Source organism: Acomys minous, assembly GCF_964271855.1.
Source record: "Acomys minous genome assembly, chromosome: 16".
Taxonomy (NCBI): domain Eukaryota; kingdom Metazoa; phylum Chordata; class Mammalia; order Rodentia; family Muridae; genus Acomys; species Acomys minous.
The window spans coordinates 80,457,337-80,481,447 of record NC_140498.1 but is presented as its reverse complement, the minus strand read 5'-3'; the positions used below and the strand labels follow the sequence as shown (position 1 = coordinate 80,481,447).

The 24,111-nt window shown below is 51.5% G+C and overlaps 1 protein-coding gene across 14 annotated transcripts in view; it reads right to left on the bottom strand.

Moving 5' to 3' along the window:
• Window positions 1–24,111, bottom strand: part of RIMBP2 (RIMS binding protein 2) — a 189,971-nt gene that overhangs the window by 49,008 nt on the left and 116,852 nt on the right. For 13 of the 14 annotated variants that reach the window (XM_084762949.1, XM_084762954.1, XM_084762951.1 and 10 more), the window contains exons 5-6: window positions 11,662–11,766; window positions 5,443–5,493 (exon numbers count right to left, since the gene is read on the bottom strand). In XM_084762949.1, coding sequence (XP_084619075.1) covers window positions 5,443–5,493; window positions 11,662–11,763 — 153 coding nt within the window. In that variant the 5' untranslated portion in view covers window positions 11,764–11,766. Of the gene's footprint in view, window positions 1–1,246; window positions 2,049–5,442; window positions 5,494–11,661; window positions 11,767–24,111 lie in introns of those variants that run through there. The other variant, XM_084762944.1, reaches the window with a different exon arrangement.

Below are 24,111 nucleotides of genomic sequence, written 5' to 3'. Positions count from 1 at the left end.
GGTCACCGGAGAGACCGGCATCAAATGTCCCCGCAAGGGGAAGCTGTCAGATCCATCTGAGTTACCAAACTGGGCCACGAGGACCTGCAGAGGCCAGTGAGGGTGGTCCTGGGTGTGAGGATGCTCGGGAGACAGCAATTGAATCATCCCACGCTCTGAGAAGCATCACACACACACAAAACCAGCCCTAGCTAAGGAGAGGCAGGAGGACTGTTGGTCCACGCCACAAGATGTCAATGCTATGGAGTACAGAACAGGTCAGAGCTTGTCAGGTTGGGGAAAGGCGTGCCTATTCAGAGGCAACATGAACAGGTGTCCTCAGGTGGCAGAAGCTCATATATATATGTGTGTGTGTGTGTATTATGCAAGTCCATAGCGGCAACCAGTCTCTAGAAAACTATGCAATGAAATGAGAACCAAATGGGTGGCCAGGTCCAAGGACAGATGAAGCTGGACAGACAGACTGACGGGCACCGCTCCAGCCTCAGGTCCTGGACTTGCTCCCTTCTGACAGGTGTAAAATGTTGTTGCTAAGGAACCAGGGGAGGGTAGGGCTTGTACAATCGTCCCTGCTGCTTTTTAAAGTTCTTGCGTGACTCCAAAATTATTACTGAATAAAAAGGTTGATACGGGTGTCGTGCAGAGGCGACAGAAGCTGTGACTGCCTACATAAATGACTGATTCGCTACACCAAAGCTAGGGGTGGTCAGTAAGCACCAACTTGGGTTCCGCATCCAAGGAGCATGGACTGCTCAGACCATCGGGTCTGGCCTGCCTGCCACTCCAGAGTCTAGGGGACTGGCTTCTGTGCCAGGGTTATAGCCATACTTTTTCCTAAGTGTGAGGAATGGGAAACTATAGCATTGGTTAGTAAAATTGGAATTATTTGAACATGGGGCTGAGGAAAAAAAATGGCCCAGTGGTTAAAAGCACTGGCTGATCTTTCTTCCAGAGCACCCAGGTTCAGTTTCCCAGTACCTGCATGGAAACTCACAACTGTTTGTAAATTGAGTTCCAGTCAGTGCAGCGCCCTCTTCTGGCCTCTGTGGGCACTGCATGCCCATGGTGCACATGTATACAGGCAAGACACCCATACACAAATATAAAATAATTATATTATTTGAACATGGAGTTGGTTCACATATCTGAGCACTGTTCCCTACATGAACAAATAAGGCACAGGTTAATAAAAACTTGCTCTCCTAGAGACCGCGGCCAAGGATAGGATTTTTAAATATTCTTGTACCTAGATATTTCTCAGAAGATCCAGCTGCCTGGGGGTGTGCTTGGCTTGCAGCTTTCCCTTCCATAAGCGTGTGGGGAGCTGATGAGGGAAATAGGTATGTTCAACAGGCCTAGGGCTTCTTGATAGAACCAACTGAGGCAGGCAGGCCAAAGTTCCCTCTTGGACTTGTGTCAGCCAACTGTTTGCTTTATAAAATATAACCACAAGGGGGCGCTACAGTGGACCTGGCTTTGCGGGCAGGGTAGGTGTGATCCACACTGAACTGAAAGGTCCTGGAAGAGCCTGGTTTTCTAGGTCAGGGAAGAGGGTCCATACAGAAAATCTGCCCTATCACCACCATCTTTCTTCCCAAGGCCCTGGCTGGTGTCTCCGACATCAGAGAAAACAGCTTTGAGGGACAGGATGCTAACTCGCAGCAACTTCCAGCAGTAAAGAGGAGGGGCCCACAGAAGCCTCAAGTCCCCAGGTGTCTCTGTCTGTCCTTCCTCAGGAGCCTCTGTGCGTTTAGCCCCAGCTTTCTCTAGCTGCAGCTGCTGTGTGTCTGGGCCACTTGCTGGTTAGATACTCTTGATAGCTTGTAAGTCACCCACTTCCAGGACACACTCTAAAAGGAGCAGCAGCACCTTCTTTGGCTCCTGGCTACTGCTTTGATACTGTGGTGTTTATCTCCGTTTATCTGGAGCTCTGTGGCGTTCCTCTCCATTGCACGGTGGGAACCTTGCCTGGGTGTGTCCACTCATCCTCAAGGACACGCCCACCCGCTCTCTTCAGCGGCAGGTCCGGCCCAAGCCTCTCAGAGCGCCACCACCTGCAGGCGGAGAAGGAGGGGCCTGCGCTGTGACCACGACCATGGCTGTGGCAGATGGCAAAGTGTTCTATAATTGGAGTAAGTGCGGCAGCTTGCAAACGCAGGCGGAGCATTTAAAAGCCAGAGGCAAATATCCGAAGACGTGACTGCCGGCTTCCCTGCCGCCTCCGCAGGCATTTCTCTCAGAGGTGTGGGGCTGCATGCTGGGCTAGGGTCCAAGCTAAGGTAGCTTTGAAGGTAAAGAGTACTCCTCCAGTTAAAGACAATGGGACATGGAGAGATTGCCTACAAGCACATGGAGCCCCATACGTCTATCCTTGTTGCCATAGTAACGGACCTCTGTGGAACAGGCCCCCTCCTCAAGGCCCAGGCCCCTTCTTTTCATCCCAGCATTGCCCACAAACACTGCCATACATCTTCCTGGCTGCAACTTTCCTCAGTGCCAGAGAGGTGATGTCACCAGGCACACCCATCCTTTCCACCAGGAAGAAATGAGCATGCAGGCTAAGGGCCAGCGTTCTGTAGCGCTCCCTTGCAACTCAGAAAGACAGCTGACCCTACCTCACTTGCTGTGTGGAGAGGAACACAGCTGTCTGTGTGCTGGGGACTCTGCCTCGTGCTCGCGGGGGTCCTTACCTTACCTGAGAGTGAACTGTGGGAACGGTCCCCACGTTTCTGATCAACTCCTGAAACTGGCATTCTCTCAGGTGTCCTCTACAACAACCCCCCTGCCCCACGTTCTGCCTGTGCGCCCTCTGGGAATCAGTTCTGCAAATGTTTACAGGGCTGACGGGGGTGCAGAGGGCATGCATGTGCAGCACGTGCCCCAACTCAGCCTCCTCTAGTGCTGCTGATGCCACAAAGATGCAGGCTGCTGGTGCCACGGGGATGCAGGCTGCTGGTGCCACAGGGATGCAGGCTGCTGGTGCCATGGGGACGGATGTAGGCTGCTTTTCCTAGGGTGTTCAAACATGCTCCAAAGATACCCAGCCTTAGAAGATGTCCTAGTAACTAGTGTGGTGGACTCAAGTCTCCCTGCCTCTCCACAGTGCTAGGTTAAGGGTCCAGGATGACAGGGGGCAGGTGTTTTCAGTTATGATGTCTGAATGGGCATTGGTCCAGATTTCACACGTCCCTCTTTCCCATCAGCTAGCCTGATGCCACTTCCTCCATGTGGCTCAGCCCCCATCCACATGGGACCCTACAGGGCTGCATAAGGGCAGAGCTCCACCTCAGCCTTTCCTGCCTAGGGGTCGATACTTGTGACAAGCTCTCAGAAATGCCATGATGGCCAGTCTAGATGACGCCCTTGAGAGGCCTTTGTCTAGCTACCACTTTCTGACTTCAGTTATCAGACCCTGGTCTGAACCAGGAGCCACTCTGGGGGAAGTTGGAAAGAGCGAGCAGAGTGCCCTGTCCCCTGTGGAAGGAGCTTGCCATTGGCTCTGGATGGACAGGATAGGAGGGTAAGCATACAGGGGCCAGGGTAAATTCTGATGACCCGTAATGAAATTCTAGGCATACTACCAGGCCCTCCCAACTGTGAGCCAGGTCCTCATGGAGCATCGGCCCCCAGCCTTTTGCCCATGGTCATCTGAATTTACAGCATCGGCCGGAAACAGGAAGATGTGCACACAGGGCCAGCTCAGCACTCCAAGAAAGGGTTTTTGTGTTCCTATGCCCACTCCTCGACTGGCACCAGGCTGAGGAGCCCTGGTCCGCACCCATACCAGGCACCTGTGTGGTTTCAGACCCTCAAGGTGCTGCTGTGTAGAAGGAGGAGAGTAGGAGGATGAGCAGACCCAGGGCTCAGAGCTGCTCACGGAAGGAAAGTACCACAGAGCACATGCGCAAATGGGAAAGCCACACCGAATACCTGCATGCAGTCCAGGGTGTTCTGGGTGGAGAGCCAGACAAGACAATTACAGAAAGATGGTGTAAATGAAGTGGACAGTGCCCAGCATAGCCCATGGCCCAACGGCGGCCTGCCCCAGCTCCTGAACAAAGGTATGTTGTTAGCATAAGCTCAAAGCACAGGCTACCAGCAGGGCTGTCAACAGGTGCAGTGACAACTCAGGAGGAGATGAAATGACACAGGGTGACCAAGTCTGTAAGCTTCAGGGTAGCTAAAGAAAGGGACTCATTGACAGGCAGGGGAGGCCAGACTAAACTGTTCCCCCTGGAAGATAGGTGTGTCTCTGGAGGTGGCCTGTTCCAGTCTGCCAAGATGTGTATTTTTCTGTCATCCAACACACACACACACACACACACACACACACACACACACACACCCCTTCTGATCTAACTAATGGGAACTTTCTAAATATCAAAATGTTAATACAATGACCACAGAACCTTTCCTATGGAAGAAATAGGTTCTGGAGGGTGAGAAAGGAGGTGCACACACTCTGTGTTCAGCAGCAGCTGCTCCCTTTGGGAAGGGCTCATCTTGCAATTACCTGGAAAGCTCACACAGTCAGCCCAATATACCACCACCCCACTCATGGTGTGACCTCTGGCTAAGTGTTCACTACTCATGAGGAGTGAATAGCAAAGGCCCCTGAGGACGAGGAGTGCTCAGCATCCCCCCCCCCCCCACCTATCTACCATTCTCTAAGAAGGCCAATATAGGACCAAAGCCACAGACCAGGAGTGGACAACCCCACTGTGCCACCCCAGATAATGGCACCTGGTGGCTACTCTGCTTCCAGACTCTCAGGACCACCGAGGAGGGTCTGCATGGGGCTGACATGGCCACTTTCCACAGGGGCAATGATCCTAGAAGTGGCTGTTTTGGCACTAACCACTTTGGGCTCCTAGACCAGTGGCTCTCAGCACATGGGTTGTGACCCCCTTTTGAGGGTCACATATCAGATATCCTGTATTATTGATTTGTAACAGTAGCAAAATTACAGTTATGGAGTTGCAACAAAAAAAATTTTACGGATGGTGGGGTCACCACAACATGAAGAATTGTTATTAAAGGGTCACAGCACTAGGAAGCTTGAGAACTGCTGTGCTAGACCCCCCTTTCTCTGACCCTGTAATTGTCCCCCAGAAGGAGCACAAAGCTTCAGTAATGTCAGATGATGGAGCCCCCAGGAACAACCCAACATTGATTCTAGAAGAAACCCTCCTCCTGTCCCAACGAAATCAGCTCTCGCCCAGGCTATGTGGTTGGGGAAAAAAAATTATTCACTTCTCTGTGCTGTTTGCTCAGTGGTAAGGATTGAAATGGCAGCGGTGCCTATGAGAAAGCATGCCTGTGAGGACAATGTGAGTGAGGGTGTGTGCTGTGGCCACACGGAGTTTCTGACACGTAGTGGGTACCATTTATTTTCCGGCAACCGTGCGGTCCTCCCAGCCTCACCCACCCACCTGTGCTCACCTCTAACAGCTGCACGGCACCTTCATGCTCTTTCTTAGCTTCAACCTGAGCCTGTTCGTGGTGGAGAAAAAAAAGAGAGCATTTAGGCAGGGGAAGAGGGACTCGGGTCGGAATCTGCAAGACCAGGGTGTACCCGAGGGTCCCGATTTGGCCAGTACGCGGGTAAAATTCTGCATGCCTTCCCCTGAGCGGCACCAGGTGGCAAGGATTCGGTGGTGCCTGATGATCTTTGGGAAGCCAGGCAGACAAAGTATGGACTCCTAAGAATGGCAGGGAGGCATGAGGGATGGCAGCTCTGACCCTGTGACTGGGAAGGGACTCTGGGTTTAAGTCAGAGTAGTGAGATCTCCATGCTAAGTCCTTCTCATCCATCTTCCTGCCTGGGAAACGTGGCAGTATCCTGCATAAGTTCCAGGACCTGAAGGAGGTGCTGTGGTGAACGGGATCCCATACCTCCATGCTGCGGCTGGAGCCCGCCCCTTCCCCCAAAGCTAGGGCCGCACCACACAGAAGACGTGCCACAAGTTTTGCTGAGGAAATTTCAAACGAGAGCCCCTGTCTGGCAAAGGGCAGTTCACACACACACACAAAAAAAATTAAAATGCAATCTCCTTGTTTCCTGTAGGCTCAATTTTCTTATCAATTACATTTTATTATGAATTTATTAAGCAAGCCTACCTCCTTAACAACCCGACGACTCACCCAAACAAATCAGAAAAGGATATTAAAATACACTACAATGAAACCTTAAGGATATCAGCGTGGTCAGCAGGATTTCAGCAGACCAGCAATTCCACCAAAGTTGCTGCTGGAACCAGGAGCAGCAGCTGGAACCTCAAGCCTCAGCTGGAGTCCAAAGCCTTGAAGCTTTCCCTGGAGTATTTCTCTTTAAGGAGCCTCTTGATGTGCAGGGATGAGCAGCCAAAACCCAGGTCCCAACCAAAAGCCTCCTCTCCTGTTTTGGGTACATATATCCTCTCAGTCTGTCCAAGGATGTTTTTCACTAAGCTCCCCCACGAAGTAGTTCGACTTCTATGTGGACAAACACCCTCTTCTCTCACATCTAAGTGGTAAACATCCTGCCCTCTTCTCCATCCCACACTTGGGATCAAAACAGAAACAGGTTTATCTTCCCTTCAGTTTCCTGCCCCCACTCCTCCTCAGGCCCCAGCATAGTGACAGTCCGTGTCATATTGTCTTGACGGCCTTTTCACCTGAGAACAGTGCCTGGATGTCTGTTGCTGAAGAGATTAAATAAAATCCCAGACTTTCTCCAATTAGTTTAGTTGATGATCAGCCAGGAGCCCCTGCTGGAGGATGCTGGGAGAATGGGAGGGGCCTGTCCTTTTGGACTTGAGAGGAGAAGTTGGAGCAACTGCAGCCATCTTAACACCATGAGGGGAAAGGCTGGAGCAGCCATGGGGCTTCATATGAAAACCAAAGATGAAGCTGCCCCAGAAGAAGGCAGAGGAAAACAAATTATGGTGGCGTTTGGGATTCAGTTGGCTAAGGACCTGGACCTAACTACACCGAAAGCCACACAGTAGCAGTATAGGCAGGCAAACTTTCCTATTTGGTTTTCTGTTCGGAGAAAACAGGATAAATACCATCACCCACTGGTTAGAATAGGGTGCTCCCCACCCAAGGGACATATCCTGAGGCTCAGGAGCAGTCTGAGGTTACATCATGGGATGGCTCCTGGCTTACCAAGCTGGGTGTGCGACCAAGCTGGGCTCATCAGTGGCTCTAAGCATTCTTCAGTTTCATTTAGATTTTTGTTTGGGACAAGATTTCATGCAGCCCAAGCTGGCCTCGAACTCACCACGTAGGCCAAGATGAACTTGCAATCTTCCTGCTTCTATCTCCTCTGTGTTAGGGTGACAGGCACATGCTGTCACAGCAAGCATACGTCATACTGAGGGTTGACCCAGGGGCTTCATGTGTGCTAGGCAAGTGCTGTGCCAACTGAGCCACACCCGCAGCGCCCCATTCTTCAGCTTGTGAATAGGTTTGCTTCCCGGCACTCCAGTCTCCTGCCTCATCACCTGGTCTAATTAAGAAGCCATGTGGCCCGCTGGGCTCTCACACCGGGGTTTCCATTTCCGGAGAGTGGCGGGTGAGAAGTGAACATTACCTCATCTCTTCCACTGTGAGATGGTGTGTGGGCAGGGCCGAGGCAAGAACTCAGCCCCATGGCACGGGCTCAATGGAAAATAAGCCCAAGATTTCCACAAAGCCCATTCACCACCCGTCTCATTCTCACAGATTCCCAAAGAGGGTATAAGAGCCAGGCGAGCCGCTAGAACCCGGCCCGCTAATCACACGGTTATTGAATTCAGCTCATGCATTGACACTTGAAATGGGTTCCTTTCAAAACAAAACAGCAACAATGACAGAAGAAATAACAAAACGGAGGGCAGGGGGGTGGGGAGAAACAGCCAGGGAACAGAGAGATTTTTATAAATATCTCTGTCATGGAGTCAAAGACAGTTTTCAACTGTCAGGATTCAATCAACAAAGCACTCAGGCAGGCCGGGGAGGCCGGGCCAACTTGGCAGGAGTGACTCCATCTCTGCCTCTGGATGCCGATCAAGAGTTCATTTTCATAGGCCACTTCCAAGCTGGGCCATTTGGGCGATTGGAATAGATTGTTAAATTTAACACTCCATATTGGCAGCTCCGGAATCTCAAAACAACAACAACAAAAAAATCTCAGCAGTAGCTCAAGCGAGGCTCATTTTTGGGGCTGCCAACATGGGGGTAGGGTGAAGGGTGTGACCTTCCTGGAGACAGGATGCCGGCAGGTGGAGAAGCATGGAGGAAGAGTTATGGCTCCCACAGTGCTCCCCAGAATGGAAGGGGGCTGCTATTGTTTGCAGGGTCAGTTGTCCAGGAGGGAGGGACAGTCCACAGCTTCAGTGATAGATTCAAGACAAACATGCACACAGAAGGGATGTGGGCCATAGGCATAAGACACTTGGCCCAGGAGCCATCCTGTGCCAGGAAGATTAGCGTGGGACAGAGCTAAGCAGACTCATTTTTTTTATTGCTGTTATTGAAATTAGTTTAAATGAGACTCTTGTAAACTATTAGAGCTGCAGGGCTTCAGACAGAAGCCCTGAATTGATGCTCATCAGGGCTGAGATGTTGACAAGCACATCTCCACATCCTGGGGGGCACGTCTAGGAAAATCTAAGAGTGGTGCCAAAGCTCCAGGCGCTCTTCTCAGCAGCAGGGCACCTGCCTAGCATGTTCAAGGCCCTGGCTTCCATCTCCAGTAACACAAACAATAGCAGGTCCCATGCTATCCTGAGTCCACATGTAGTACTGGCCTGTGCCCCACTCTCCACATAAAACAACAAAACCTAGACTTCCACCGCAAGTGCAGAAACCAGCAAAGAATATGCCACGCAGCGCATGCCAGCTGGCTCCTCTGTGCCTCCAATTTCAGACACAGACCTAGGGTTGAAAGCTGTGACTCCATACCACAAGGCCCCATATGGCCAAACCTTTCCTCATGCAATAAATTGTGGTGGGGTGAGGGCACGGGCTGCCTGAGACTCTGAAAGTTCTCACCCACAAAATTGGTATTCTAAGGTCACAGAAAGGCCCTGAAGGGGTCATCATGGCATCAGGTTCGCATCGCAGGACCTCTAGTCCATTTGCAACCTCAGACTCCTTGGTCGTAGCTGTAGAAAAGGAGGGTATCCATACCCCAGGCCCCAGGAGGGCTGACTGCCATGGTCATAAGTCACTCGGCAGGCGATACAAGGGTGGGAGTGTGCAACAGCAAGAACTGGCCATCTCTAGCTCACAGAGGCACTGTGGCAAGGGCTGCATGGGGGACAGCATCTTACCTGCTCTCCGTGCCAACCTAGCTCTCCAACCCTGGAGTTGACCCAGTGATCACAGAGCACCCGATACAAGATGACCTGCCCTGGAATCCCGATGTTCGTCTCATGGTCCAGCCAACAAGTAGACACATCTTGATACTCTTCAGTGTGGACCTTTTGTCCCATTGCTGGGCCTGAGAGTGTGGTTTTGTTGGAAGCACACTCATACAGTGTGACAGTTAGGTGATGTGAAAGGCCTGAGGACCACTGAGAAAGCCTGAGGTGGTTTTTATTCCCTTTGAGGTGTAGGACATCACAGGGGGTATTATGTGTTTTCTCATATATTTTTCCACCTACCTCCGTCCTGAGATGCCAAAGGCTGGGGCTCCCTGAGCACCTTCCCTCCCTCTATGAACTGGCTCAGGAGGCAGTGATCAGCAAGGGCAGGGCTCGGACTCTCCCATCCAGAGAGGACCAAGTGGCCCGTGAGCTCAGGAAAGAATTCACAGGCTCTTTCCATCCACCACCCTCCTTAATGAATGCCTTTTTGTTGTTGTCGTTTCTAAGAAATCAGAGACTTGGCATTTGATTTTATCCAGTTTCTCTTCCTCTGTCCCCATGGATGAGGAAGCATCCATGTGTCCAGAATAAAGACCATGATGAAGGGACAAAGGGATCAAGGGAAATTGGATGCTGGACAAAAGAGAGAAGATGACCGAATGGGTGGAGCTAGCTCCTCAGATCAGATACATGCTCACTCAATATGACCCCGGGCTCCCAGGGAGCCATCTGCAGAGTAGTCATATCCTGTCACCCTTATTAGACATTCTTCGTAATTCTGCAGACTCCTTATCTGTCTCAGAGGGACCCGGTCTGGGGATGTGGCGTGGCTTGCGAGTTGTAACGAATAGATGGGAACAGCGCCCTGCCCCTCCCCAGCCCTGGGGAGGAAGATAAGAATAATATCCTGACAAGATATTGTTTCTCGGTATGCTGGCCAACTTTTCGTGACAGGCAGTAGGGTCGTGACAGTCCCCATGCACAGTGGCTTTTAATGAGACCTCTACTTAATACCAAGTCCCAGGCGTTGACTAAAAAAAAGGGGTGTGGGGGGGGAGGGTTGGCTTTCAAAAGTCAGCTACCTGTTGCCTCTGGCTGAGAAACTATGATGTGGAAAAGCAGGCAGATTTTTTATCACCACTGAGGCTCGTCAAGCAACTGAACGTCTTTGTTCCCTGTGAGGTCAAAAATCCATGACACCTGCTACCCATCCTGATGAGTACTGAGCCAGGGGCTCAGCGCCCACCCCTCCCCCATAGCCCATGCCCACAGCCTAGCCTCCAGTCCCATAGAAGCTCAGGTGCGGGGGTGCTGCCATACCTCTGGCACCTTAGTGGGTAAGCTCCGCCTGCAGGGGCCAAGTGCCCTGCTAAGAGAATGAGTGGCCAAAAAGGTGGGGACACTAGGCTTCAGGCAGGAGAGGAGGGAGCTGAGGGCCAGTTAATCTCAGGTATCTCATATACTAATTCTTCAGTGCCCCGCCCTCCCAGACCCTGTTCTTTGCCATAGGGACCTTCCTACCTGGGAAAGAGACAGGACAACAGAGCAAGCATGGGTTGAGGTAGGGGTGCACTCCCTCAGCCCCACCCATCGCAGTGTGGCGGAAGGCATACCCTGAATCATATGGCCCTATTTCCCTCCTTCCTGACACACACTCTCTCTCTCTTCTTTCTTCTCTCCTTCCTTCCCTCTCTAACAATGAAATCTTGCCATAAATATAGATAGGTCTATCACTTAATAGCACGCATAAAGAGCATCCACCAGTAGCCAGGAACCCAAATCCTTCCATTCAATGATGTCATAACAGGTCATGACAAGAATGTGCCAAACTCACGCAGCCAGAGCACAGGTTCCCAGCCCCTCCCCATCCCTCCCCCCCCCCCCCCCCCATCGCACACACGCCTCAGCAATGGCCTGGCCTTTGCCTTGTCCCAGGCTGGCGTGAAATCAGTGAGGCAGCCTGCTTCCCCAAAGATGAAGCAAGACACACCCCTTGCAGAAACTGCTCCCACATGCTCTTCCTGCTACGGCCCGGCACCCGATGGGACAGCTTGGCAAGGCTTGTTGTGTGTTACAAGACAGAACCTGGAGTAGGGCTTAAGGGAAGCCAGGGCCCAGAGTATAATAAAAGCCTACAAAGGGGGCTTTGCAGTCCCTAAGACTCAGCCTAGTGCCTAGTTATAATCACCTCCCCAGGTCCAGAATATATGCATACATATATTCATAAACATACTTCACCCACCCACCCAGCCGAGCAGACAGACAGACAGACAGACAGACAGACAGACAGACAGACACACACACACTCTCTCTCTCCCGGGCTCACCTGCTGCAGAAGTTGGATCTCTTGCTGCTTGGCATTGAGGATAGCCAGGGCTTGCTCATGCTCCAACTCCAGCTGTTGCCGCCGTTCAGCAGCCTCTCGCATATGCTGTGGGGACAGGGAGGCCCCTGAGCACCATTGCCCACCAGCATGCACTGCAGTAAAGCAGGCTTTCTCTGCTCCCCACCCCTACCTCCCCAGGAGCGGCACGACACACCCGCCTCCTCTCCCAGGCTTCTTCACAGGGAGGCAGAGAGATTGGGAAACCCTGGTCCCCAGGCACCCTCCCCTGCTTTGGCTGTCTATAGTCACAGCACAGGAGAGCTGGCAGAGCGGCGGCTCAGGCAGAGGGAACCTCCTCTTCCCCCGGGTGTGGCGTGGGAAGGCGCTTGCTCCTCTCCCACTGGTTTTAGCTCAGGTATTTTGCAAACACCAGACAAGGCTCCTATCTGCTCCTGCCCAGCCTGCACTGCTTCTAGTTTCTTCGTACCTGCAGCAAAAAAAAATCACATGACCCTCTGCTAACATTGGAGGTCAATGCTATAACTGTCCCTTTTCGATCATGGGGGGAAACTGAGGCACGGTCTCACACAACAGGCAAAGTGCACATCTATCCACGAGCAACAGCAGAGTCCACAGAATCTCAGAGCCCCCAGGTTTTTACCCTCGCCACCAGCTCCGTCCTTTGAGTATGTCCCCCAGAGATGGTAGGTTCTCATTTACCTGGAGACCACCCAGCCGCCCTCGTTAGAAAGACAAGTTCAAAGCCTCAGGGTTCAGGAGGCTGATACTCACCTTGGATGTCTGATCACCACCAGCCCACCCCAAGATCCCAGTCACGAGGACCGACAAGAATGACAGAGGCTGCAGGACCCAGGCACTGTCACTTTGACCAACAACCAGCTTGGCCACAATTGCACATGCGTAAGGAAGATGCTCACGCATATATGAGATGCTTCCCAGCATGGAGATTGCCGGGCACAAAACATTCACGTTTAATTTTTGTTTCTTTCTTTTTTATATTAGGAGACACTTGCAACCACCTTTTTATAAGCTGAGAGAGAGAGAGAGAGAGAGAGAGAGAGAGAGAGAGAGAGAGAGAGAGAGAGAGAGAAAATATAGTCTATGTGTATATATATATGCATACATATACGCAATTGCACACACCCTTGCATGCACCCTAAGAGGGCAGAGGCTTGCACTGGGTGTCTCCCTCTCACTCTCCACCTTATTTTTGAGACAAGGTCTCTCATCAACTTGGAACTCACTGACTGGCTAAGCTATCTGGCCAGGAAGTCCCCCAGGACCCTCTGTCTCTGCTCCCCGCTCTCAGGGCTGAGAGTACAAGCTATACCTGGCTTTTTCTGGGTGCTCAGGATCTGAACTCGAGTCCACACGTTTGCACTTGAAAGAACTCTGTCCACTGAGCCATCGCCCAACCCCTTAAAAGTCCGAATCCTTTACATATAAGTCCAGGTTCCATCTGAAGCAGAAAGGCTTCCACACAAGCACCACCTGGGTACCAGAGGCAGAAGCAAGTCCAGCCGCCTCCCTCAGAAAAAGGACACATGCTTTTCCCATCTGCAATCGACCTGCAGACCTGTTACCCTCCTCCTACACATCTTTCTATAGGTCATGAATATATATTCATGTTATGATGATGAAGGGGCACCTTGGCACACGGGGATCGAGAACTAGCAAGGCTACTGTCCTCTTGTGCCCGAACAGTTTATTTTTATTTTATGTTCATTGGTGTCTTCGCTGCATGTACATCTGTGGGAGGGTGTCAGAAGGCCTGGAACTGGAGTTACAGACAGGTGTGAGCTGCCACGTGGGTGCTGGGAATTGAACGCAGTAGCTTCTCTGGAAGAACAGCCAGTGCTCTTAACCACTGAGCCATCTTTCCAGCCCCCTATAGTTTATTTTCAATCTGGCCATTTTATCGGGTCTTTGGGTTCTGTTGTTGTGTTGTTCTCACTATCTTTATTTAGATGGTTTTGGGTGGATTTATTGATTGATGACAGGATCTCCCTATGTAGCCAGGCTGGCCATGAATTTGTGATCCTCCTGCCTCAGTTTCCAAAGTACCCATGTAATACGCATGTGGCACCATGACAGTTTGGTGTCAGGCCTCTAGCTCAGGCTGACCTGGAACTACGTAGTTGAAGATGACATTAAATTTATGATCTTCCTGCTTCCAACTCCTCAGTGCTAGGATGTAGGTGTGAACCATCACACTAGGCTTCTGCATTGCTTGCAGTTGAATCCAGGGCCTCTGCAGGACAACATGTACCCTACCAACTAAGCTACCCCCGCCCCATCCCCTGATGTCAGAGGTTTAAAGGGTTTCAGTCTACATCATGTTTCTGGGAGAAGGCAAGTGACACATTTCCTTGAGGATCCCCACCCCACAGCACCAAAAGACCCATTCTCCTCAGAAACACTGTGAAGCCTATTTGCCATAGTGGTGATGGAATCATATCCTACTACACTCTTTGCACCTTCAGCCCCTCACTGGGGGATTCTAGGCAGGTGCTCTACCTCTGAACCACACCGCAGCCCCTCACTGGGGGATGCTAGGCAGGTGATCTACCACTGAGCCACATCCCTAGCCCCTCACTGGGGGATTCTAGGCAGGTGCTCTACCACTGAGCCACACCCCAGCCCCTCACTGGGGGATTCTAGGCAGGTGCTCTACCACTGAGCCACACCCCAGCCCCTCACTGGGGGATTCTAGGCAGGCACTCTACCACTGAGCTACATCCTCAGCCCCTCACTGGGAGATTCTAGGCAGATGATCTACCACTGAGCCACATCCCAAGCCCCCTCACTGGGGGACTCTAGGCAGGTGCTCTACCACTGAGCCATACCACCAGCCCCTCACTGGGAGATTCTAGGCAGGTGCTCTATCACTGAGCCATATCACCAGCCCCTCACTGGGGGATTCCAGGCAGGTGCTCTACCACTGAGCCACACCCCCAGCCCCTCACTGGGGGATTCTAGGCAGGTGCTCTACTACTGAGCCACACCCCCAGCCCCTCACTGGGGGACTCTAGGTAGGTGTCCTACCACTGAGCCACACCCCAGCCCCTCACTGGGGGATTCTAGGCAGGTGCTCTACCACTGAGCCACACCCCCAGCTCCTCACTGGGGCATTCTAGGCAGGTGCTCTACCACTGAGCCACACCCGCAGCTCCTCACTGGGGGATTCTAGGCAGGTGCTCTACCACTGAGCCACATCCCTAGCCCCTCACTGGGGGATTCTAGGCAGGTGTTCTACCACTGAGCCACACCCCCAGCTCCTCACTGGGGCATTCTAGGCAGGTGCTCTACCACTGAGCCATACCCCCAGCCCCTCACTGGGGGATTCTAGGCAGGTGCTCTACCACTGAGTCAAGCCTCCTAGGCCTTACTTAGGGTTTCTGGGCAAGCTCTCTACCATTAAGTCCCTCACTGGTAAATTCTAGGCACACACTACCACGAAGCCACACTCCTAACCCCTCACTGGTAGATTATACACACACACTCTACCGCTAAGCCAAGCCTTCACCCTGGGCTGAGCCTCTCTTTCGATGTACAAAAGCTGGCTGTTTGTCAGCCTGGAAAAAGGAAGTCTTCCCTGGGTGCAGTGCTCAGGCACCATGACCTCTGTGTCCCCTCTACTGTCTCATAAGTCACTCCCAGGGAACTCCAGAGCTGTAATTATCCCGCACCTCCGCAGACAAAAGTGATGGTTTCGCTGTTGCTATGGAAATGCCCACAGAAACTCAGGATGCTGGGAAAACAGATCTCCCTAAGATAGGAACAAAATCCCATAAGACAGTTACCATAACCTGCTCACACTGGGGCTGAGCTAGGTCATTATGTCTGGCTGAAGACAGGGCCCACCAGGCAGCCACTGGAGGGACCCTACGGATTTTACCAGAACCTCAGGGCTACCAAAAACCCTAGTTTCTCAGGTCCCTTACACTACACACCAAGGCACAGTGTTGACACGCACTTCCCCCGCATCCTTCCTATCATCTCTAGATGACACAGAACACCTGATGCTGTGTAAATAGTACTGTGTTAAGGGGACAAAAAGAAGAGAAAGAGCTGTACTCTTTGGTACAGGTATGCACTTTTAGATATCGCCATTTATAACCAACTGAATCTACGGACAGGAGACCCACGGGGAGTGTGCCATCTGGCCCCTCGCGACCTGTTGAGTCCTTCGCATCTGACTCCCTGATCAGCAGGAGATGGGAAACAAATATATTGGCATAGAGTCCTCCTGTTGGTCAGTCTTTATATGTTTGGTTGGCCCTGCCTGGCTGTGGCTGCTAGTTTGGGTCTGTAGGGTTTTGTTTTTGTTTTGTTTTGTTGGTGGTGGTCGGGGGTTTGAGACAGAGTTTCTCTCCATAGCCCCGTCTGTCCTGGAACTCTCTCTGTAGAGCAGGGTAGCCTTGAACTAAGAGATCCCAAAAGTGCTGGGATTAAAGGCACATGCCACCACTGCCCAACCAGGCCTGGGGATTTCTAATCACATCCCTCCACTGCAGTGTGATTTTCCTGACCAGCAGCAGGAAGCCACAATGCATTCTTAGGATACGAGGTATGGCGGCTCCCTATCGCACACCAGCAGAATTCTCCGGGTTCCTGAGGAGCTTTGAGACCCCCTCATATTAGTCACCAGCTCCCAATAGAACACATAAGGGTGGGAGGGCTTAGCCTGAATCATCAGACCAGCCTGAAGGGGAGGGCAAGGCAGCACGTGATTCTATGTGTAATGAGGAGGGGCCGAGGCAGAGAACAGAAGTGAGGTGATACTGTAACCTTCGAGGCCCGCAGTGATATACCTCTACCAATCGGTGGAACTTAACAGTCCTGCAACTTCCAAAAACAGTACTGCCATCTGGGAACCAGCCATCCAAGTTCTATGATCCCATGAGGGACATGTCACATCTAACCCACAGCAGCCCCAAACACCAACCAGTGAGGTGACCAGAGGCTCTGCCACTAGCCCTGCAAGGGACCATGGTGCCCTTGGTAAAAAGGATGGGGAGTGAGACACAGGCTGGACCAACCACATGCCAGCATCATACCAAGTTGATGCTAAGTCCAGGGTTGCTGTGGTTGCTACTCTACAGCAGACTTAGAAAGGCCAAGTTCGTTGCTTACCACCACACAGCTAAAATACAGTGGAGCCTGGACACCATCTGAGAATACTGAAATGCAAAGCTAGCTCATCTCTGACTGTCATGGCCATCTCCAAACTCCAAGAGGGGGCCGTGGGCATCCTCCTGTGCCAGGGACCCTGTGCCGCAGCCGCCTTGCAACTGTTTAATTGCACTATTATCCCAGCTAATTTCTGTGCTTCTGTTTATTTTGGAAGTGGGCGCTGCTAAATGCAGACTGGGCACTCTTTATTTAGTGCGGGGAAGGAAGTGATTACTGAGAGGAGGAGACTACACTCCTCAAGAGGACGCAGGAGATGTAATAGCCCGATGCAGACATGGCTCCAGATGTGGGGCTGCAGGTCCTCAGAGGTTACAGGGGAAACAGTCACACTGGCTTCCTGCTGGGAGTGGCAAAGCTGATGTGGGCCCTAGCACCAGGTGGAGGTATGTCACTTTTATCTTCCCCAGGCAGTGTGCCGGCAGAAAGGTATAAGGGCGTTGGAGAGATGGTTCTGGCAGCAAAGTGCTTGCTTCAAAAGTGTAAGGACTTGAGTTCAAATCCCAGGACTCACATATAAAGCCAACTACAGTGGTGTTTGCTTATAATCTCAGCACTAGGGAAGTAGAAACAAGAAGATGCCTAGGGCTTGCTGGCCAGCCTAAACTAATCAGAGAGTCAGAGGCCCTGCCTCAAACAAAAAGTGGACAAGTCCTGTACTGCTTGGGGTTCTCTAGAGGAACAGAACCAGTAGAATGAATATATAATATATTCATTATATAATATATTCATTATATAATATATAATATAATTATATATTATAGCATACACATACACACATATATATATGTATATATGTGTATATATATATATTATATGTATATATATAAAGAGAGAGAGAGAGGAGATTTATTAGAATGCCTTGCTGGCTGTGGTCCAGCTAGTCTAATAACAGCTGTCTACCAGGGAAAAGTCCAACAATCCAGTAGTTGCTCAGTCCACGAGGTGTCCCAGCTGGTCTTCAGGGTACACCAGAATACCAAAGAAATGGCCCGTGATGCCATTAAAGGAGTGGACTTGGCAGCGAGAGCGAGAGCAAGCAGGCAAAGAGAGAGCTTCCTTCTTCCAAAGGAAGGTTTATAGGCTGCCAAAAGAAGGTGTGGCCCAGACTAAAGGCGTCTTTCTACCTCAAAAGATCAGATTAAAAGTGGATCTTCCCACCACAGATGATTTAATTAAGAAAAAAAAAATCATTCTCAGATATACCCAGCCACTGGGGTTTAGATAATTCCACATATAGCCAAACTGACAATGAAGAATAGTTACCACAGAGCCTGAAAAGGACACCCAAGGCTAGCCTCTGGCCTCCACATGCACGCACACATACACACGTGCACACGTGCACATAGAGACACACACATGCACACACACATTTATACACACACAGACATGAAGGGGCACACATATGTATGCCTGGCTTCCAGAAGGATCTTCTCCCTCTATTTATTGCCAGCAGTTACTTCTGAGCCCCTAGTAGTCAGACACAAAACCCAGCCTCAGCTTGTCCCAGAGACAAGTCCCGATTTCTCTCTTCGTGACGTTGGAAGACCTCAGCAGATACCAGCACTAAGCCATCAGCCCCCCTAACTAAGGAGCCGGGAGTCATTCTTGGTCTCCTTTCACTATCACTCAATGCCCAAGACCTCTTTACCATCCCGCCCTCCACTATACCTGCTGGGGTCTGCACCTGCCACCAGGTGAGACCCAGCCCCTTCCCTCCCAGACCATGACCAGATACCTCCTTAGTGCAGGCCTGGCCCCTTCTTTAGCAGTCCCTGAGAGACAGGCCCCAGTCAAGCCATCTCCTGCCCCCTCACTATAAAGGGCACAGCAGCCACTACCCACCTTGGAAGAAGTTTAAACTGTCCCACAGCTGGCAGGTAACTCAGGGCCCTGCCTTGCTGCTTGTCTGAGCTCCTCACTGCCCGCCCCGAAACACCAAGCTTAGCCACTGTGACGTCTATTTCTATACCAGCATCACTCTACTGCCAGATCTCAACCCACACCATGCCCACTGCCCCACAGAGTTTTCTGGTGTGTCTACATGACTGAGCGTCCGCTTGTGTTTATTTGATGCCATTTTTTTTTTCTCCTCTGACCTGTGACACCACACAACTGGACTGGAAAGCCTGGCTTTTGTGACTGGCCAGAATGACAGTGGAGTCAGGGCCACGCTTGTAAGCCCACAGCCCCATCCTCTCCTCTCCACGTGAACAGCTTTTGCCAGCATTCTTCGACACTACACCTGCTATGAAGGCACCAGGGAAGTCGAAGGGTCCTTGTGTCCCCAGTCACCCTAGGTGCCTCCACGTGTGTGTGCACATGCACTGACATTTAACCAGTGGTCACCAGGTGAGAGGAATCCATGACAGACTTGGCTATGAAGGATCAGTGAGGATCGAGGCCTCGAGACCCAACTGCTGTGACCAGGCACACACTAGCTCGCCTGTCACTGGAGGAGCCACCCTCACACCTCACACTTCTCTTGGAAAATGGCTTCCCAGCTCAATGAGTGTCAAGTGACACGGAGGGTGTCAAAAAGTTTCAGCCAAATATAGGAGTTGGGGGGGAAGCGGCTAAAAGATAGCCCAGTGGGTGAAGTGTCTGCCACGCAAGCCTACGGAACTAAGTTCAGATACCCAGCACCCACAGAAAGAGCTGGCAGTGGTCACGGACATCTGTAACTGTGACACTGGAGAAGCAGAGACATGGGGGTCCCCCAAGCTCACTAGACAGCCAATCTAATGAAATCAGTGAGTGCTGGCTTCAACAGGGACATTGACTCCAAAAAGGTAAGGTGAAGGGAAGATGGTGCCACAGGTAGAGGAGCCACTTGTACGCAGAGCTGATGACCTGAGTTCATTCTCTGGTTCCCACAAGGTGGCAGGAGGGAACTGACTCTCAAATGTTGTCCTCTGATCTCCATGCACGTGCTGTGGCGTGCGCCTGTGTGCATGCGCGCGTGCACACACACACACCAAAAGAGGGGGGGGGCAGACAGAGGGACAGTTGAGATGTGGACAGATGGACAGAGAATGAGTCTGTTTTCCAAGCTGGCTGAGGCGGTCATGACCCATGCTGCAGGACACCACCTCACCCAGGTTGCGCCTGCCTTGGAAAGATGCAGCGAATCACAAGCTGCAAGTGAACCATGGAAGAGGGGAACCCAGGTTCCCTCCCGTCCTCTCTCACAGTCCATCGCACAGCTGGTGCGTTCTAGGCTCGCTGCCTTGGGAGGGAGGGACATGGCTAGACTAAGAACAGAGAACTCTGTGGGGCTGGGCCTGATGACCTGTACGGGACCAGAGAGGAACACACACCATCTCTGGCTGGCCCTATCTTCACTCTTAACTGGATCTCCAGTCTCCTAAGAGACACTCTCTGGGCATGACTTTGAGGGTATTTCTAGAGATAATTTATTGACAAAGGAAGGTCTCATTTTTAATGTGGGTAACACCCTCCCATGGGCTGGGGAGGGGGGAGCTTGCATTGAATAAAAAATGTAAAATTGAGAAGTTAAGGCTGAGTTTGTAGCATGCGTGGAACACTGGGTTCAGTCCTCTGCATTGTACAAACTGGGTGTGATGCTACACATCTTCAACTCCAACACCCACGAGGCAGACGCATGAGGATTGGAAATGCAAGGTAACCCTCAGATACATAGTAAGCTGGAGGCCAGGCTAGGCTACAGGAGAAGTTAAGCCGAGCACCAGTGTTCACCACCTCTGTTCCCCTCTCTACCGAGATGTGAGGAGGTAAGGAACTTCAGCAGCAAACTCCTGCCTCCATACGGTCGCCTACCACCATGACTTCCCACCATAACGGACTGTGGACCCCTCAGACCACGAGCCAACATGAACCTTCCTCCTTTAAGCTGCTTCCTCAGATATTTTTTTTTATCACAGCAACATGAATAATAGCTGATACAGGAAGCCCAGTAGCCAGAGCATGATTTGAACCAATTCTAGTCCCCTGGCCTGATATTCTATTCTATTTTTAAAGGTCCTCCATTTTGTGAGTCTCCTGTGGGTCCTACCATATTGTGAAATGCCCCAAAGTGCCACAGACTCATTTCCACCCTCCTTCCCGGTCTCTTAGGCCACCAAGCATCTCCTCCTACTCCTCGGGTCACACAGCTTGGAACATGCAGAGTGGCCAGATTGGTGGCCATGAAATCTTGCCAAAGGCTGGCTCTCGCTCTCTCACACACGGCACCCGTGGTGGTTTAAATGAGATGCCCCCACACAGTCTCAGGCATCTGAATACGGGGTCCTCGGTTGGTGTCACTGTTTGGGAAGGCTCGGGGTGTGGCCTTGTGGAGGAATTATGTCATCAGAGGTGGGCTCGTCATTTTGAGTTTGGTTTCTCTGCTTCATGCCTGGATTCCAAGATGACAGTGCTCGACTTCTGCCCCTGCAGCCGTCGTGGAATCTTAAACCCTTTGGAACCATAAGCTCAAGCAAACTCTTCCGTCTATAATATTCCTTGGTTATTGTATTCTATCACAGCAGTAGAGGACTAACTAGTACAGTGTCCACATGGTCACAATGATACTGTCCTTGCACATACATGGTACAAGACCTCTTGCAGGGCAACAGGGCAACCAAAAAAGCCTGGTTCTCCCAACCCACTATCTATCCAGTGCCATGCCTGGCTCCCAGGGCCTTGTGCTACATAGCAAGAGAGCCTTACCATGCTAAAGCAACACCGATTACACCATTGGGGGGGGGGGGAACTCACCAGTTTCCAGCCTGCCTGTGGCTGGATTTATTTTTGAAGCAATGATATTTATAGCTGGTTGTCAGGATTAACAGCGGTGCCTAAGTTGCCTCCAAATGTCAAGGGCGACCTCCTGAAGAAGTATGGCTGCCCTGAGGAGCAGACACAGAGCTAGCTGAGCTAATCCCTCCCCTCCTCCTCTGGGGAATCAGAGGTGTGTGTTCCTGTGCTGCGGACTGCCCTGACTGAGCAGAGATAATGAAGGAAGCACAGCCACCCTTGGCAGGTCTTCAGTGCGGTGGTTTGGAAAGCCACGTTGAGGACTCTGTTATACCATAGTGGTAACAGGGGGGAGGGGGCAAGGGAAGAGTGTGCTGTGTGTGTGTGTGTGTGTGTGTGTGTGTGTGTGTGTACATGAGTATGTGTGCACAGGTTCTGAGTCTGCATCTCCAGACATGAGAGGGGGTACGGCAGGCTGTTTGTGTTCAGTGTGCATGACTTCCTGTCCCATCTGTACATCAGATTTGTTCACCCCAATGTGAGTCACGAGGGTTCCAGAGACTGAAATCTATTTTCACCAAAAGTAGCTTAGTGTCTCAAATGAGGAGGCAGGGGGCAGGGCTGGGAGGAAGTAGATAGGGGCCCTCAAGAGTCTCCATGTGGCCGGGCAGTGGTGGCGCACACCTTTAATCCCAGCACTCGGGAGGCAGAGGTAGGAGGATCCCTGTGAGTTCAAGGCCAGCCTGGTCTACAAAGCGAGTCTAGGACAGCCAAGGCTACACAGAGAAACCCTGTTTCGAAAAACAAAACAAAACAAAAAAACACCACCACCACCAACAACAACAAAAATAGTCTCCTTGTGGGCTGCTGGGCTGGTTTGTTAGATACAGGCACCTGCCACTAGGACTGATAACCTGGATTCAATTTCTGAAACCCGCCCCTGGTAGAAGGAGAGAATCAGCTCCCACCGGATCGTCCCTCTGACTTCCACATACTCCCCGTGACACACGAGTTCAGACACATACAAACATACACTATGCACGCAAAGTAAATAAATAAGGCGCGAGAATTAAAATGAAATCTCTGTGCTTCGCCAGCCACGTCTCTCTAATTCCATTTGAAAACCAGGGATTGTGCAACCATCCCTCACAAGTATGGAAAAGCTCCTCTCAGTACAATTCACATCCTACATCAGTGGTTCCCAACCCCCGGGCCCAGATACAGAGGCCAGGAATAGGGGCTGGGGGCAAAGGGAGAGGCAAAGTCAGCCAGATTGCCTCCGAGTGCCACATATAGCACACTAGCCAGCTATACGCTCTGATGTAAGGGACACATTTCTCTGGGTCTTAGTTTTCTTGTTTCCTTCACCAGTCAATCAGGAGCCATCAGGGAAGCAGCATCTAGTGTCTCCAGCTCAATGAAATGATCAGGGTTGATACGAGTGGCATGGCAGTGTTTAGAAACAGAAAAGCCAGTGTGTGACTGTGGCCATTGGCACAACTAACCATAGTCTGATGTCAAACAATAAAATGTAAGACAGGCATCCTTCACATATGGACCATCACGTCTGCACCATCACACTTGGAAGGCAGTGTGAGCTGCTAAGGTCAGTGAATTCTGACAACCGTGACCACCAGACACCTGGATGGCGAGTCACATTGACGGATGCAAATGCCCATCCCTCACATTGACGGATGCAAATGCCCATCCCTGCTTGCCATCAGGGTGGCATCAGCATCAGGCACTGATGTTCCCCCTTGGGTCAGTTCCCGCTTATGCTCCACCCAGCAGTGAGTGCAGCTGTTTCCCAGTGGTGAGGATATCCAAGTGTGAGCCTAGCGTCCTCTGCACTGAGGATCCCGTGGTCACCATGAACTGCATCCAACACAAAGCGATTGACAAGTCCATCCTCAGTGTTCCTGTCACAGGGCATGGCCCCTAAGCTCAGCTAAAACCCATGCCCAAGCTCCACACCATCCTGAATCCTGTTGCTACCTCCAGCCATCAACAGCTCCCGTGGCCTCCACCTTGAACTCACATTGAGAACGTGACCTCCTCTCACCCTGGTAGGCACTGCTGCCATTTCCTGTCTGGACTGCCCATCATCCTGATCCCTGCTATTTTGTCCAACTAACATCAGATAGAGCTTGGGTCCACGCACGCAGCCCTCAGGAACAGAAGTGATAAACAGTTATTGGCGGTGCTCCGATCCCACTGCGCCTGCGCACCTGGTGATGGGCTGTCCGCTCTACCCTTTGGGGCCTTGCCAGCCTGGAACCTGCTTTGGCCTCCAGAATATGGTGTCAGAACCTTGTGCCAGATTCAAGCTGATCCCTATGGGGACATGCCTGCTCCTCCTCTGTTTAACCCTCCGTGTCACTGGCTAGACCTCACACATAGCTGGAGGACAGCCAGCCAGGAGCTAGCTAAGACTTAGGTAGTCATCAGAGCACAGCAGTCTAGCCCAGCTGTGTCCAGCTGCCTCCAGACAAGCGTGACAGCCTTAGCTGGACACTG